We start from the raw sequence: 17,799 nt of genomic DNA, 5'->3' as shown, positions 1-17,799 counted from the left end.
ACCCCCCACAGACCCCTTTCCGGCTCAGGTGAGAGAGAACTTTACCTGTCCCTTAACGCATCTCTGTTTGTGGATTTTTTTGTATTTTTATTTATTTATTTTTTTGTGTATTTTCCGGTTGCCAATGCAGGCCCTCCATATTTGCGGAATTCGTATCACGCGGTTTTGAAAATGTACGGAATCTTTGTCATTTCAGGAATTTTACCGGTAACTATTCATTAAATTACCCTTATGTACAATTAAAGTAAGGTTTTACATGCGGTATAATCAGAAGCAGGTGTGGTTTAAGAAATCTCTCCGCATACCTGACTGAAAGGATTCTCAAGTACCGTGGTTAAAGAGATTTTCACTTTACGCGGTTCAGGTGTCCACGGTTCGTCAACAATATACTTTATACACGCGTTCGAATTCCGTCCGTATTGAGGGTCTGCGTGAAGCCCGTTGTTCTGTGCTCCACCTTTGCCGGGAAGGTCGCTACACCTCCCTCACCTCGGGGCGGGAGGCCACACACCCTCACCTCACAGCAGTGGATAGCACCGCGCCCTCCCTGACTTGTCTCGCGCATGTTGCCTATCATGTCCACACTTGCAGGCCCCTCCACCACCACCACCACCACCGGCACCAACAATCTGTCTGACTCCCTCAACAAGTACAACGAAAATCAAAACCCAAGCTTCAGCCTCAACAACAGCAGCTACAACCTCAACAACAACCTGAGCACCAGCAGCAGCAACAGCAGCAATGGCACGTCCGGTCAGGCGCCTCATAGCCGCATCCAGCCAGGCGCACGGTTCCCTTCCCAAACGGCGCCGGCCAGACTTGGAATGTGGGACGATGAGGACGATGACAACATTCTAAAGGTTCTACTCACTGCATGTCAGAAAAAGAGAAAGGGAGAGTGAGAGAAAAAAAAAATCCAAATCAACTAATCCGTGAACCAGCTCGCATGTCTCGCCTTAAAAATCAATCACCATAAAAAGAAAAAAAAAAAAAAAAAATTGGGACTCAGAGCAAAGAACAGATGAGTTTCCGCTTCAAATCTCGCACGGCTAATAGAGAAAACCTTAGCACGCCTTAGCACAGAAAACGTTTCTCTTCAAGCTTGCCTATTGATGCTCCTTGTCTGGACTCAAACCTACTTTTGGCATGCTGGACTTCACCTTGCATGATCCCTGCCTCCCGCCACCCTCCCCTGCACTGCTCGAGACCTCTGTGTACCTGCTGTGTACCTGAGATCTTAGCGTCACCTGAGTGTTAGTGTGGCAGCCACTTTCACAACTTTACCTTTAAACTAGCAGGTAGAAAGTGGATGAGATTTCAGGTACGACGAGTTGTGATTTTATTTTTCTGGGTGGTGCTTCCCTCTCTCTCTCTCTCTCTCCCTCGTGCAGGTAAGATAATCCAGCTGAAAGAGAGAGAGAAAGAGAGAAAGAGAGAGAGGGACTGCCGACAGCTTTTACTTTTCATATTTTTCCCTTCCTAAATTTTACATGCTTGTGTGAGACCGTGTATGTGCGGGCATGTACATGTGTGTGTGTGTGTGTGTGTGTGTGTGTGTGTGTGTGTGTGTGTGTGTGTGTGTGTGTGTGTGTGTGTGTGTGTGTGTGTGTGTGTGTGTGTGTGTGTGTGTGTGTGTGTGTGTGTGTGTGTGTGTGTGTGTGTGTGATTCGCCCCTGCAAGCCCTCAGTTCACCCCAGACGCGTCGCTATTTAAAGGGTGTTACTTCAGGGGTGCAGTCGCTCGCCCGCCCTCGCCAGACCCTTAGCGCGAAAATGGGCGGCTGGTATGCTATCCTCCAAGGAGCTGACACGCCCACGCCCCAGGAGGACACCGAGGAGGGGGAAGTGGAGGTGGTGGAGGAGGAGGAGGAGGAGGAGGAACTTCGCACGCTTGGGGACGAGAAGATGGATCCATTTTTGCAGGTTGATTGATAGATGGTGATGGTGGTGATGGTGGTTGATGATAAAGTGATAGGTAGTGAGCGGTGATGTATAAGTGATAGTGTTAGTGATGGTGGTTGGTTGGTGATGACAAAGTGAGGTACAGTTAGTAATGATGTTGAGATAATGGTGACTGTGGTGATGATAGGGGTGGAAAGTGAGTGATATACGTTAAGGTGATAGTGATGATTGATAAATAGTGCACGATGAGGTTAGTGATGGTGGTGGTGATGATGGTAATAAGGATAGGCTATGAGTGATATAAAACAAATGATAATGGTGATGGAGATGATTGATGGGGTAGTGGGTAATTAGAATAGTGATGGTGGTGATGGTGATAAACTGAGTAGCGGGTGATAAAAATAATGATAGTGAAGATGGTGGTAACAGAAAGGTGACGAGTAGTGTATGTGTTAAATGATGATGAAAAGGTGACAGTGACAATGATGACAGTGATAAATACAATACATACAGTAGGAGAATGTATGGTGATTTGAGTGTGGTGATGAAATACAACAGTGAAGGCATAGGAAAACATCTGTGAGGGTGGTGGTGTGGTGACAAATGGTGATGCATAATAGGTGGAGACAAAACAAGTGTGGTATTCAGATTATAGTGATGAAATGTGATGGTGATGATGATGATGAGGACTTGAGGAAGACATGTGACAAGACGAACATTCTGTGATGGTGGCAGTGGTGTGAATGTGCCGGTGGTGTTAGAAGTAGGGACAAAAACATCAAGAACACCAGCACAATCGTAAAATATAAATGAACAAAGGAGAGAGAGAGAGAGAGAAAAAAAGGAACAAAGGAAGGAAAAGAATAGGTTCCGATGGGATGCTTTTGTGCGTGTAAGGGATATATTCACACACACACACACACACACACACACACACACACACACACACACACACACACACACACACACACACACAGAGCCTTATTGCGCTGAATATCTTCCCTTTAAGATACGCTTATCAGAAGAACGGAAAACGGAAACTGAAGAAAATTTTGATAAGAGTAAAAATCCGAGGTACGTTCCTTTTAAAAATGCAGACCCAAACCAGGCCAAGTTGATTCTAAAAACGAGCCATATTTTTCAGCAACATGAATAAAAAAGACTAAAAATACAAGCGTCGAGATAATGTCAAAAGTATAAAGCCTCAGTGGAGTGGAGTTAGAAATATAAAGTAAAATAAGATTATATACAAAAAAATGTTCCGAATATTCAAAGGACAAACTTTACACTAAGAGAACAAAACACGTGACAATCCTCGCCTTTTTTTTTGTTATGCAAATGTTGAGTCGTGTTTTTGGCAACTAAATGCAAACGACGGCAATGTGGAAAGTCTCTCTCTCTCTCTCTCTCTCTCTCTCTCTCTCTCTCTCTCTCTCTCTCTCTCTCTCTCTCTCTCTCTCTCTCTCTCTCTCTCTCTCTCATCTCATCTTGTCTTTCCGTCCACTTTGCACATAAGCCATAAATTCCCAGTGACTTTCATGCAGTCCCCCCCCCCCCCGCCCATCCACCACAAACACACACAGACACACACACACTCATACTAGCTTCCTGTCTGTCTGTGTGTTTGCTTTTCAGTCTATCTATCGAATTTCAATCTATCGAACTTTCAATATACCCGTCTATTCAATTGTCCGTATATCCGTTTTTACATCTAAAGATTTGTCTATATATCTATTTATTCATCTATCTGTCTGTGTGCTTATTTCTCTGTCTGTCAATCTGTCTGTCTATTTGTGCATTTGCTGTCTCTCTCTCTCTCTCTCTCTCTCTCTCTCTCTCTCTCTCTCTCTCTCTCTCTCTCTCTCTCTCTCTCTCTCTGTTCACCCTCACTCTCTCTCTAATGGCAGAGATCTTGCAATCGGGTCCTCCGCGCTTCTAACGGGCCGTACGAATTTGGGGGCCATTTTCGGCAGGACAGAATGGCTCTGAGCATAAACAAAGCAGCGAGGCTCTTCAAGGAGGGAGGGAAGGGAGCGTGAGATGAAGGGAAGGGAGGCAGGGAGAGAGAGAATGGGAAGACATGATGGGAGGGCAGGAGGGAGTGGAAATGACAGGCAGTATGAAATTGAGGGAGGGGGACGGGGAGGAGAAGGAAGGAAGGGGAAGACAGGAAGAGATGATGGAAAGGGTAGAAGAGGGGAGAGGGAGAAATTGAGAGAGGAAGGGGAAGATAGGAAAAGATATTGGGAGGGGCAGAAGGGGAGAGAGAGAGAGAGAGAGAGAGAGAGAGAGAGAGAGAGAGAGAGAGAGAGAGAGAGAGAGAGAGAGAGAGAGAGAGAGAGAGAGAGAGAGAGAGAGAGAGAGAGAGAGAGAGAGAGAGAGAGAAGTAATTGAAGGTGCAGAAACAAAAATAAAGGAATGGATAGATAGAGAGAAATAATGGGAGGGAACTGAAAGAAGGAAGTGACAGAAAACATGAGATTAAAAAAAGAATAAAAAGAAATAAAGCGAAAGATAGGATAACATGATGAAAGAGCAGGAGGAAGTGGAAAAATAAGTATAAGATGAATGAAAAGAGATAAAGGAAGGAAAAATAAGATCTGGGAAGAGAAAGAGATAAAAAGAAGAATAAAGAAAAGGATAAGCGGAATTAAATGGAAGAAGGGGAGAAAGGATAGGAGGATGGGAAGGGAAAAAGGAGAGAAAGAAAAGGGCAGCGTGTGATGAAGGGAAAGAAAGCGGCTAGGAAAGAAGGGAAAAAAATGAAGGGGGGAATAAAGGAAATCATTGAATGGAAGAAAAAGGAAGAGAAGGGAGAAGAAAGGGCGGCTTCACATTGAATCGGGAAGAAACGACAGAACACAGAAATTAGGAAAAGAAAGGCAACACAAGATGAAAGAAGGAAAGAGAAAAAGAGAAAAAAAGGAAATAAACTGAAAAAGGAAAAGAAAGCTAGTGAAACAGAAAAGAATGTGAACCGGATCATGAAAGACATAGAAAATGGGAAGAACAAAGCTATGGGAAAAAATGGAAATGGGTAGAAGAGAGAGTAAGAAGAAAGAAGAGGGTAGAGGGTGAAGCACTGAGATAAGGAGGAGGATGGAAAGTAAAAGAAAGGAAAGAGGAGGGAAGAGAGGGAAGTTAATCACTGAGGAGGAAGAAAAAAATTGTTATTCATTTCACGGAATCGAGCAAATTTTTCTATAGATTGAAACGAAAACATGATTAGCTTAAAAAAAAGGGAAATAAAAAATAAAACTGCAGCGAAAACCAGGAAAATATTGTTCACTCAGCAATACCGAATGACAAAAAAGACAAAAAGAAAGTGAAAAACAAAAAATAAAAATAAATACAAATGAAAAAAAAAGAACGCAAAAATTTACCGCCCTTGTTTTTATTTATTTATTTTTCAAGTAATTCCGGATTCAAAAACACTGAAGTTAAAACCGAGTCTAGCAATATATTTTCAACACCACAAAGATCCATCACAAAATATATTGGTTCGATGTCTTCCCCCCGCGGCTAAATATTCGAAACGAGTGTGTTATTATAATGAAACCCTGAAACAAAACTGCCTAAAACATGAGGCGCTCTCATTCGTTCTGTATTTAAAATTAATAATCCCACTAAAAAATTTCACTTTTGTCATGTCTATTTAACATTTACTAAGTCGTGGTACATTGTTAACGGTACGAAATTTGAGACTTCTTAGAGAGAGAGAGAGAGAGAGAGAGAGAGAGAGAGAGAGAGAGAGAGAGAGAGAGAGAGAGAGAGAGAGAGAGAGAGAGAGAGAGAGAGAGAGAGAGAGAGAGAGAGAGAGAGAGAGAGAGAGAGAGAGAGAGAAATTCACATAAGCCGTAACGTACATGAAAGAACGACAATGAACGTAAATGCGAAACTATTTACATGTACGTATCCGTGTGCACATAAATATGACATGTGTACCGAGAGTTACACACACACACACACACACACACAGGCGCGGCAAGGTTATGTGCGTGTTAAAAAACGAGAGGTACACACAAAAGGGCGGCCATTAATGTGTGCATACTCGTGTGATCTTAAAGCCTCGGGTGTATGAGAAAAGTTGAGGCCGCGAGATTACTGTATTTGGCTAAAGTTTGACCGCCATAATGTGGAAGGTTACGACACACACACACACACACACACACACACACAGTTAAACAAAACATATTACATTTACAAAACAGAATCTCTAATTATCATCTTTATTATTCTATTTTCCTTTCTACCTCCGTAATTCCTACCTCTCACGTTCCGTCCTTGCTTCCTACCTTCACCACACACACACACACACACACACACACACACGGTGAGTACGGCATGCATACAATTAACCAAACCACATTTTATCATTATTTTCCACTTCTTTTTATTTCCTCTTTTTCATCTGTCTTCCTTTCCTTCCCTTCCTTTCTTTTTACCCTTTTCGTCGTCCTCGTATTCCTACCTTCCTTCCTCTATTCACCACACACACACACACACACACACACACACATACATACACGCAGGTAAGTGAAGTCTCCATGTATAATTCCTGCATGTGATTTAGCTTCTATTATTTTTTCACCTGTAGCAACATATTACCTTCCCCGCCCACCTGTGTACCTGTATTTCAATTTCTCGTCACCAACACGATTCATGAATTCTAGTTAGTCATTCATTACGTAACGAGGGACTTTTGAGAATGATTGATAACAACGAGAGAGAGAGAGAGAGAGAGAGAGAGAGAGAGAGAGAGAGAGAGAGAGAGAGAGAGAGAGAGAGAGAGAGAGAGAGAGAGAGAGAGAGAGAGAGAGAGAGAGAGAGAGAGAATAACGAAATTAGAAGAACTCAGTTAAAGAAAGGAGGAGGAAGAGCATGAGAAAGACGACGAGGAGGAGGAGAATGAGGGATAAAATAAAGAAGAAAGGGTAGAAGTGCAACAAAAGAATAAAAAAAGAGGACGAAAAGAGAGAGAAACAGCTCCACTTTAGGACTGGAATACACAATAAGAGAAAACGGGAAACCATCACTTGCTATCCTTCTAATGGCGAGGAGGAGCAGAGGAAGAAGAAGAAGAAGAAGAAGAAGAAGAAGAAGAAGAAGAAGAAGAAGAAGAAGAAGAAGAAGAAGAAGAAGAAGAAGAAGAAGAAGAAGAAGACGACGACGAAGAAGAAGAAGGAGAACAACAACAACAACAACAACAACAACAACAACAACAACAACCATCATGATGAAGAAAGACAAGGAAAAAGATGAAGAAAAGAAGACGACGAAAAATTGGAGAAGACATGAGAAAGAAGAGGAGGAGGAGGAGGATCAAGGGTGAAAGAAGGGAAGAAATATATAGAAGAGCACCCAATCTTGTTCTGTCTGTTCTGAGTCTGATTTCTGGCGGGGCGGGGAGACAGATGGGGCAGCGTGGCGTGGCGTGGCGGAGCGGGGCGGGGCGGGTGTGATGCCTGGCGGGTGATCAACAGGTGAGGTGAAGGAAGCAAGATTGTGTTGGCATCCCCGCGCTCCCTCCAGAGTCAAGAAAGAAAACATAGATCTTCCTCCACGTCCTGTTTGAACTTTTGCTCTTCTCATTCTGCTCTTCTTCTTCTTCTTCTTCTTCTTCTTCTTCTTCTTCTTCTTTCTCCTCCTCCTCCTTCTCAAAGTATATTTTTCTTCTACCTTTTTCCTGTTTCTTCCTCACGTTAAACTTTTTTTTCAAATTTTTCTTTTTTCTCTCTCTTCTGCACCATCATCTTCATCTAATTATTCTTTTTTTCTCTTTACCTTTTTTCTTCTCCTTCCTCCTCCTCCTCCTCCTTCTCCTCCATCATCATCATCTTCATATAATTATTTTTCACTTCTCTTTACCTTAGGTTGATATTTTCCTTTCAAACTCTTATTCTTTTCTTCTTTTTCGTGACTTGTTCCATTTCTTCTTCTTCCTGTTCCTGTTCCTGGTTCTGCTTTTGTTATTCCTCCTCCTCCTTCTCCTGCCTCTCCTGCTGCTTCTCTTCCACCTCCTCTCCATCCCTGCTCGTTCTCTTATTCTTCTTCTTCCTCTTCCCCTGCGTGCATTCCAATTCCTCAGCCTTATAGATGGACTCCCCTCGAGATCACTTGTCATGCCCAACACGTCTCCACTGCCAGTAAACTCCCACAATGCCACGCTTGAGACTGCTCCTGCTTCTCCTTGTCTCCTTACCCCCTCCTCTTGTTTCTCGTTTTCTTCTTTTTCTTTTTCTTTTTTTGCTCAATTTTCGTTTTAGTTTAAGTTTTTAAAGGTTTTGTTTGTTATTTTTTTTTAAGCTTGGTGGTTCTTATATGTTTTCCTTTATATTTTGTTTTCATGTTTTCTTTTTGTTTGTTTGTTTCTTTCCTTAATTTTTGAAACTTTTTACTATTTTTTATGGTTGCCGTGCTTCATATTTATTTTCTTTTTTGTGTGTTCGTCTTTCTTCTTCCTGTCTTTTCCTACTGTGTCCATTCGTGTCCTCTTTCTTAAATTTTTCTTGATATTTTTAATTTTTCTTACGGTGGTCTTTTTGCATTTTTTGTTTTTCAGCTCTTAAGATTTTAATAACTTTCTCTTTTTGTTGCTTATTCATTTTGTTTCTCCAACATTTTCACATATTTTTTTTATCATCCTGTTATTTTCCTGTTCCCTATGATCGTCAGTCCATATACTCAGTCCTTAGTTGTTTTCGTTTTAATTACTCTTCTCTCTCTCCTCCTCCTCTTCTTCCTTGTGCTCATTTTCCCTTTCCATTCCTGCAACAGGCTTTTTTTTTTTTTTTTAAGTGTCCTCTTCCTCCTGCTCCTGCTCCTGCTCCTCCTCCTCCTCCTCCTCCTTATGCTCATTTCCCTGCTTCCATTCCTGCAATAGGCCGTGTTTATACCTGGGCCGCGTGGTTCGAATTGTTTTGCCATGCCATCTCACGCCTCTCCCCAGCACCACTCAATTCCTCTAGCACCCTCTCCCGCCTCCCCATTACGCCCCCAGCATGCCATTTCGGCACCGCTCACTCCACGCAACGCCGACCCTCGCACGCAGCACCGCACGCTCTCTTTAGCCGGCCCTGAAAAGTGCTTGAAGTGTTGCAGTAAGGTTAGTATAAAGGGAATGCCTCCGTGTTACTCTCCATTAAGTGTGATTTTGTTTAGTGTTGGTGTTATTATGTGACGGAGTAATAGGGTTATGGAAGGATATAATAGACTGATAGAGTGAAAGGCAGTGGAGAGATGTCAGGTGAATGGGATCTTTTTTCAACTGTTGCCTTTTGAGATCAGTTATTTTATTTAGCGTAATGTTAACTTGATAACGTAAAAAGACGTACATATAAGGCATAATTATATAGGCAGATAGACATAAAGGACGAGAGATGAATGACTGATCTTTTCAAGTTTATTAGTCAGTGTTAGATGTGATTTTCTGTGATTGTAAGGTAAAGAGAGCCACAACTACAACGAGGCACAGTCAGAAACAAAGAAAGGATGAAGTAGGTTGATAAAATGTTGAAGGCGATATTTAATCTTACTGCCTCACAGACGTGATTTCGTTAAGTTCTGATGTGAATTTTACATAGGACTCTCTTGTAAGATGGATAAGAACATACATAAATAGGAACAGGCACATGTTGTAGGAAGTCATTAGTTTTTAATTACATTTTAGAGAGAGAGAGAGAGAGAGAGAGAGAGAGAGAGAGAGAGAGAGAGAGAGAGAGAGAGAGAGAGAGAGAGAGAGAGAGAGAGAGAGAGAGAGAGAGAGAGAGAGAGAGAGAGAGAGAGAGAGAGAGAGAGAGAGAGAGACCTGCGTCCAAACACACAACAATCAAATGGACGCACTAATAGAAAGACAGCCAAGCAATGCACCCAAGCAATTAACCAGGCAACCAGACAGACAGACAGACAGGTAACCAGACAGCACACGCCGGTAGAGAGAAACAGATAGACGGACGAGCAGGAACAGACGTAGCTCTCTCTTCCCTCGCGCCCAGCCCCGTCTGACGCCCTCTCTTGCTTACTTCAGCAGAAACTACAGAGAAGCGAGGAGGAGGATATCGCTGGGAACTACTTCAAGCCCAAGAAGAGAGCCAATGAGCTGCTGGTGCGATTCCAAGACGATTGCGCCGTGGGTAAGTAAATTCTGGGCGTCTGGCAGTGTGTGAAGGTAGAATATAAAGGTGGTTCATTTTAACGAGGGGTATAAACAGTATGGTATGAAATATTAGTACTTTTATAAATACAGTACGGCATGGAATATTAGTAGAGGGATAATGATATGTGTTGCTTGTTCAGTGTTGCGTCTTGGGTAAATTTCTGAGAGTCTGAACGTGCGTGAAGGAAGAATATACAAGATAATTTTAACAAGGGGTGTAAACAGTATGGTATGAAATATTGGCAGAGGGATAATGAGATGTGTTGTGAAGTGTGTTTGTTTGTAGAAACTGAAGGAGTTTTGAAGAAAGCCATAGTGTTTTATTTATTTATTTTTATTTAATTGTGTTACTTATTCTTCTGGTGGAGTGTCTCTCTCTCTCTCTCTCTCTCTCTCTCTCTCTCTCTCTCTCTCTCTCTCTCTCTCTCTCTCTCTCTCTCTTCTTCATTTTTATAATTTTTGCGTGTTTCTCTGAAAGGAGTGAAAAGAAAACAGCCATGCATAATAAACAAACAAGAGATGAATATCTAATAAGGAGAGAAAAGAGAGAAAAAACAGAAACGAGAGGAAGTAATGAATAATATATTAACGGGCAGGAAGAAAGAAGAAAAAGTAAAAAAGCAACAAAAATATAAAAAAATAATAAAACTTGGTATAAAAAATGAGAAAATAATGGAAAAAGACAAGAAAAAAATGAAGTAATGAAGAAATAAATGAAGCACACACACAAAAAAAAATGCACACAGAAAACACATAAAAAAGCACATAACAAAAGAAACAAAAAACAAACAAACAAACAAACACGTAATTAACAAAAACACAACATAACGAAAAAACGAAAAAACAAATGGAATAAGAAACTGAGGAAAAAAATGAAAAAAAAAAAAAAATCAAGAAGGAAAGATTACGATAAACCATGAAACCCACAAGCAGACCATTAACTTAAAGAAATAAATGAATAAAAAGGAAAACACAGCTAAAGGAAAGAAACAAAAAAGATGAAGGAGGAAAAATAAAGAAGAAATTGAGAAAAAAATACAAACAAATAAAAAAATGAAGAACGGAAAGTAATGAGAGCCTATGAAACACACAAGTAGACCATTAATAAAAAGAAAATAATGAATAAAAAGAAAAACACAGGTAAAGGAGAGAGAGAGAGAGAGAGAGAGAGAGAGAGAGAGAGAGAGAGAGAGAGAGAGAGAGAGAGAGAGAGAGAGAGAGAGAGAGAGAGAGAGAGAGAGAGAGGATGAAGGTGGAAACAAAGTGTGAGAAGAGACAGACAAGAAGGCAACTTTCATTTCACACTTCTCGTCTTCCTTTAATTAAATGGCTGAATCCGACCAGAGAGAGAGAGAGAGAGAGAGAGAGAGAGAGAGAGAGAGAGAGAGAGAGAGAGAGAGAGAGAGAGAGAGAGAATATGGGTCAAGGGGATGGCAGGAAGGATATGCTACAGAGAGAGAGAGAGAGAGAGAGAGAGAGAGAGAGAGAGAGAGAGAGAGAGAGAGAGAGAGAGAGAGAGAGAGAGAGAGAGAGAGAGAGAGAGAGAGAGAGAGAGAGAGAGAGAGAGAGAGAGAGAGAGAGAGAATAGTAAAAAGAGAAAGGAAGGAAATATTTGACTAACGAACGAGAGAGAGAGAGAGAGAGAGAGAGAGAGAGAGAGAGAGAGAGAGAGAGAGAGAGAGAGAGAGAGAGAGAGAGAGAGAAATATCGCAATGCATTTATCATAAAGAATTTGTAGGGGAAGTTTTATTTATAAGTAAGATTACTGAATGTAAACCGTGAGAAGAAGAGATAAAGGACAAAAGACGAGAATGAACAGAACCGTGGAAATAAATGAAAAAAATAAACGAACGCATGAATGAATAAATTTATAAAGTTATGAGTCTATAAAGTTAAAGAGAAGTGAAAATATTGCAAGTCTCTCTCTCTCTCTCTCTCTCTCTCTCTCTCTCTGACAATTCTTCTTTGCTCCTTTATTTCTTTCCCGGTCACATCTTTTTCATATTTCCTGGGCAATCTATCTTCTCCTTTCTACTTCCCGTTTCCTCTCTCCTCACCTTGTCTCTCCTTCGTTCCTTCTTTTCCTTATGTTTTCGTCATCCTTTCTTTCCTCCTCCTGTCTTTCCTTCCTTCCTTCTTCCTTTCCTAGTTTCTCTTTTTTCGTCTTCCCTTCTCTTGTACTTTCTTTCTCTTTCTTTCTTCCTTTTGTCCTTCCTTTCTTTCCTTCTTCTCATCTTCTTTCCTTTCTTTGTTTCTTTTGTTGCTTGTTGGTTAATTTCTTCCTTTCTTCTTCCTTTTCTTTTTCATCCTTCCTTCCTTTCCTCCCTTCTTCCCTTCTTCTGCGCTTTCTTTTTTTCATTTCTTCTTCCTCTCTTTTTTTATTCCTCCATTCTTCCTTCTCTCGCTTTCCTTCCTTTCCTTCTGCCTTGTTCCCTTCCTCCCAACACAACATGCTCACCCACCCACACACACCACCAATACCACCACTCTCACCAGCGTCCCTCTCACACACATCACCACCCTCACCACCATTCTTCACCCACAGGCAGCAACAACACCACCACCACCAGCAAGAGAGGCGGGGCAGCGGGTAACCATCTGACAGCCAGCCTGGGTCCTGGCGGCTGGTCCAACCCCGGAACTTTGAACGCTTCCATGAACCACACCAATGGTTCCTACAACACCTCATGGGGCTCCAATTCCTCTACCTCCAGTGTTGGCGGTGGTGGTGGCGGCGGTGGCGGTGGTGGTGGTGGTGGCGGCGGTGGTGGTGTAATGAATAATGGGTGGTTAGGTGAGTAATGAGTGCTGCTAAGTTATAATTGTTGCTGTCTGTTTCTGTGTCTGTATCGGTCTCTCTCTCTCTCTCTCTCTCTCTCTCTCTCTCTCTCTCTCTCTCTCTCTCTCTCTACCCACAGCCGTTGGTTTTGACGCTTTCTTCATATCGTTCATCCATTTTCTTTTTCTTTCTTTTCACTTTTTTTTCTCGTCGTCGTTGTTTTCTTCACTTTTTTCTTCTTCACTTTCTTTTATCGTTTTTTTCCTTCTCTTCTTTTTCTTTCAGTTTTTGTTTTGTCCCTCCTCACTTAGCTTCCCAAATGTCACGTTTTCTTTCCAATTACGTACATCTTTTCTATTTTTTGCAATAAGCGTTACGGAAGTGCCACTATAAGACATACAATCTGAACAGCACTAATTTCCTCTCTCTCCTGCACAGAACAGACACAATGACACACGCGTACAATCTGAACAACACTAGCTTTCTCTTCCTCTCACACAGAACAGACATTATAAGGAATACAATCTGAATAGCACTAGATTTCTCTCTCCCTCTCTCTCTCCTCCCTCTTAACACAACAAGGCCGTATCTCTCAGCCAGCGACACCTCCGCTACACTAATTACCTTCCCTGAAACACGAGGCACCCAAAGCAAAACAACGCAAAGCAACACGTAAAAACAACACAAGCTTTTCTTCCACCTGTCTCCTGTACCCCATAAAGAACAGTAAAGTCTTCCGTGTCTCCCAGCAACGTAATACAAAAGAGCAACACAAGTAGTTTTTTTTTTATCTGTTTTTTTTACGTCATGGATAAAAGAGCAAAGTCGCCTCTTCCATGTAACACTACAGTGACACTATTTACTTTCCATGAAACACAAACCAGATACACACATTTAAGAAGCACAAGACGCAACACACCAGCCAAGCTTATCTCATCATTGCCTTTCCTCCTAATGTAACTCATGCATAATAAATAGTCACTTTTCACACCCTGCAACACTATTAAAACACAAGGTGCCTTCCCTGAAACACACAAAACACACACACACACACACAGACAAACAAAGCACTGCGCAATGCAACACAATATAATGGCACAGTTCTTAATCTTGTACCATCATAAACAACACTTTATCTCGCAACACTTCAACAACATAAGCTACATACCCTGAAACACACACACACACACACACACACACACACACACACACACACACACACTCGTATCCAGAAAAAAAGCGCAATGCAACACAATTTAGTAGTACAGTTTATTTTTCTTATTACTGTATCCACATGAAAAAAAGAAAAAAAAAACAGTCTTCCACTTCGCAACATTCCAGTAACACTAGCTGCCTAAAATACGTAAAACAATAAACGCAGTCAAAGTAAAACTCAATGCAACACAAGAATAATGCCATTTTTTTTTAATCACTGCTCTACCTAATACACATCGTTTCCTTGTATCTCACACCATGCCAGGAACACCAGAGAGACTTAAGCTGCAACACAAGAAGCACCTAACACAAAGCATAACAAAGTGGCATCAGGTTTCGTACTTCATAGACAAGTCTTTTCATTCTCGCAACAATGCCTTAAGTAACCTGAAACACACACAAAAAAACACCCCTAAAACAAAGCACAGCACAGCACAACACAACACAACACAACACAACACAACACAACACAGAATAACACCAGATTTTCCTCTCCACTTCTGCCCCATAAACAAGAGGTCTTTTATCCCGCAACAATTCAACAGCACAAACTACGTATCCTGGAACACACACACACACACACAAAAAAAAAAAAAAAAAAAAAAAAACACGACGCAATGCAACACAACAGAGTAACATCATATTTCCTACCTCATAAACAACAGCCTTTTTATCTCGCAACATCCCAGCAACAATAGCTAACTCACCTGCAACACAAGAACATGCCTCAATCAAAACACAGCGCAATGCAATACAAAGCAACACATCAGAGCAGCACCAGGTTTTCCTCTCCACTCTTCTACCTCATAAACAACACGCCTTTTATCCCGAAAAAAATTCAGCAACACAAGAGCATATAAGATACAAAACTACACACCAGCAGTCTAACACAGTCTAGTATTCTTAAACGCTTTGTTCTCTCATCTTTAGTTCTCTATATATAAAAGCCACAGAGGTGATTATCCGGCTTTTCATTAGTGTATTTCCTATTGATAATGTAGAATCCTTGTTAATCTATCAGAACTCCCTGCCTGCTTCTGTATTTTCTCCTTCCTATGACTTGCGGAGGAAGGGAGGTTTAAAGACACTCATCCTCAGTTTTGTATGACACTTTTGGCCTTTCTTTTGGGAATGGCACCTCACTGGGCCTTTCTCTGGGTCTTTTTGTTACCGGTGCCCCTCTTACATTAAAAGAGGGTAGAATCACGAAAAAATACCATTACTGTAACTTCCTCTAGAGCCTGTTGAAATGAGTGGTAGGAAATAAGACACCAACATGTTTAAGAATACAAATCCTTAGCATAATCTAACTAAACTTTTTTCCATCTAACCAAAGCCACCAAAATTTTTGAGTGTAAAGTCTATATCATTAACCCAACGAAATACCCTTTTCTTTCCTATCTAACCAGTCTTTCCCTCCCCCCTCTCTCTCTCTCCCCCTCCGGCGCCTCGTCACTGGTGCAGGCAACGGGTTTTCTTCGATCTCGCCAGAAATGTCGATGAGGCGGCCGACGAGACTCGAGGCGCTACCGACCATCGACCGCAGGACCAGGAAGAAGAGCAAGGACGTTCTACACACACTCGACCTCATATAGCAGGGTGAGGAGGACTGGGGGAAGGGGGAGGGGAGGGGGATGGGTGAGGGGCTGATAAAGAGATAGGTGGGGGAGACGGGGGTGATTACATAAAAGCAGGGACAGGCAAGGGTAGGGCAGGAGTGGGGGGGAAACATTTCTGCATCTCTCTGTTTACTTCTCCGCTCGTCAGCCTTCTTAAGTTTGTTTATCAGCCTCTGTTTTTTGTCTGTCTGTACATATTTTGCTTTGCTCTCTCTCTCTCTCTCTCTCTCTCTCTCTCTCTCTCTCTCTCTCTCTCTCTCTCTCTCTCTCTCTATCTATCTATCTATCTATCTCTATATATCTATCTATCTCATAATTTGTTTCTTTATTAGCTTGTCTGTTTTTCAACCTGCTTAGCTTTCTCCACCTGTTTTTTCTTTTTTTGACCTGTCTGTCTATAATTTGCTTTTGTTCCTTTCTTCCTAATAATTAGCTTCCTGTGAGTGTGTGTTTGTTTGTTTTTAACTTTGCTTAATTTAGTCCATCTGTCTGTTTTTATGTTTCTCTGTCTGTCTGTATGCGTGTCCATTATTGAGTTAGGGGAGGATTGAGTGGCTGGAAAAGAGGGTAAAGAAGAGGGGATTAGATGAAGCCAGAGAAAGAGAGGGATGGGAAAGGAGGGAGTGAGTGAGTGAGTGAGTGGTTGAGTGGCTGACTGACTGACTGATTAACTAAGCTTGTGGCGCTGCGGTAATGAAATCGTAAGTCATCCTAAGTCAGAATACAAAAAAATACAAAGGAGCGAAAGATGAAAAAGATACAAAAAGGCACACCAGTTCAAAATAAAATGAAATATAAAGACAGATACTAAAAAAAAATAAAACTAGATGTATAAAAAAACAACAAAACAAAAACAACTCGATGCTAAAAAGAGAGAGAGAGAGAGAGAGAGAGAGAGAGAGAGAGAGAGAGAGAGAGAGAGAGAGAGAGAGAGAGAGAGAGAGAGAGAGAGAGAGAGAGAGAGAGAGAGAGAGAGAGAGAGAGAGAGAGAGAGAGAGAATGATGAGGTATTGACAAAGTGAGTGAAGGGGGAGATGATGCAAATTGATGAGGTACTGAAGCGTTAATAGGCGATGGGACAGGTGAGGTATGAGGTGAGCAAAGGTTAATGAGGAGTTGAATACTCGTACTCAGGTAAGGAGGGTGAAGGTGGAACAGGTGTGAAAATGAGGAAAAATGTCAGTAAATAGATAAAAAAAAGTGAAGAAAAATGAAAAATTGAAAAGAAGGAAAGCGAAAACTAGCACAGGTGAGGAGAGTAAAGGTGGTACAAGTGTAAAAAATGAGGAAAATGTCAGTAAATAGATAAGAAAAAAGGTAAAAAAATAATATATAGAGGAAAAGGAGAGAAAAACTAAGACAAGTGTTAGAACTAGGAATAAATAATAAATTGATGAAAAGTAAGAGAATGAAAAAAATAAGCAAGTGTTAAAAAGACACTAATAAGAATATATATATATATATATATATATATATATATATATATATATATATATATATATATATATATATATATATATATATATATATATATATATATATATATAAAAGGAAAAATGAGCTAGTAAAGAACCACGGGAAACAAAACTGAAGCATGACAATTTTTGAAGCGAATAAGTAAAACAAATAAATACATAAAATAAAATAAACAAATAAATAAAAAAAAGATGAAAAAAATTAAAACAGGTGATAAAATTAGGAATAAAGTAATAAATAAAAGAAGAGAAAGAGAAGAAAAGGATAAAAAAAACAGGCAAAACTGCAACAGGAAAAAAAAAAATAAAAATAAAAACTAGAAACGGAAGAATACGACCAAATGCAAAAATTAACAATAAATAGGAAAAAGGAAAATAAAGGGAAAAAATAAAAGGTAACATGAAAGCTACAATAAAAAAAGAAATAGAAAACGGAAAAAAGCGAAAAAAAGAGTAGGGAGAGCGGAGTTAATAAAAGAAAGAAAAGAAAGAAAGGAGAGAAGTGACTGAAGAAAAGAATGGGAAACAGATGGAAGGAATGAAAGGAATATACGTAGAGGAAACAACAAAATGGAGACAGAGGAGAAATGGGAGAAGAAGGGGAGGGAAGAGAGAGAAAGAGAGAGAGGAAGCAGGAAGAATAAAAAAGGGGTCA

General features: G+C 40.8%; 1 protein-coding gene and 1 long non-coding RNA gene across 5 annotated transcripts in view; one reads left to right on the top strand and one right to left on the bottom strand.

Annotated features, from left to right (window-relative positions):
- LOC135090126 (uncharacterized) overlaps window positions 1-17,799 on the bottom strand; it is a 204,360-nt gene that overhangs the window by 44,281 nt on the left and 142,280 nt on the right. The gene's annotated exons all lie outside the window — the stretch shown is intronic.
- LOC135090121 (osmotic avoidance abnormal protein 3-like) overlaps window positions 1-17,799 on the top strand; it is an 85,664-nt gene that overhangs the window by 65,112 nt on the left and 2,753 nt on the right. The window contains 4 exon segments of the mRNA XM_063986491.1: window positions 592-860; window positions 9,928-10,033; window positions 12,602-12,850; window positions 15,515-15,649. Of these exon segments, the coding sequence (XP_063842561.1) occupies window positions 592-860; window positions 9,928-10,033; window positions 12,602-12,850; window positions 15,515-15,645 (755 nt within the window). The 3' untranslated portion in view covers window positions 15,646-15,649.

This window comes from Scylla paramamosain, chromosome 34 (genome assembly GCF_035594125.1).
Source record: "Scylla paramamosain isolate STU-SP2022 chromosome 34, ASM3559412v1, whole genome shotgun sequence".
In the NCBI taxonomy this organism is placed as follows: Eukaryota; Metazoa; Arthropoda; class Malacostraca; order Decapoda; family Portunidae; genus Scylla; species Scylla paramamosain.
The sequence above is the reverse complement of the archived record's forward strand: the minus strand, read 5'-3'. Positions and strand labels throughout refer to the sequence as shown.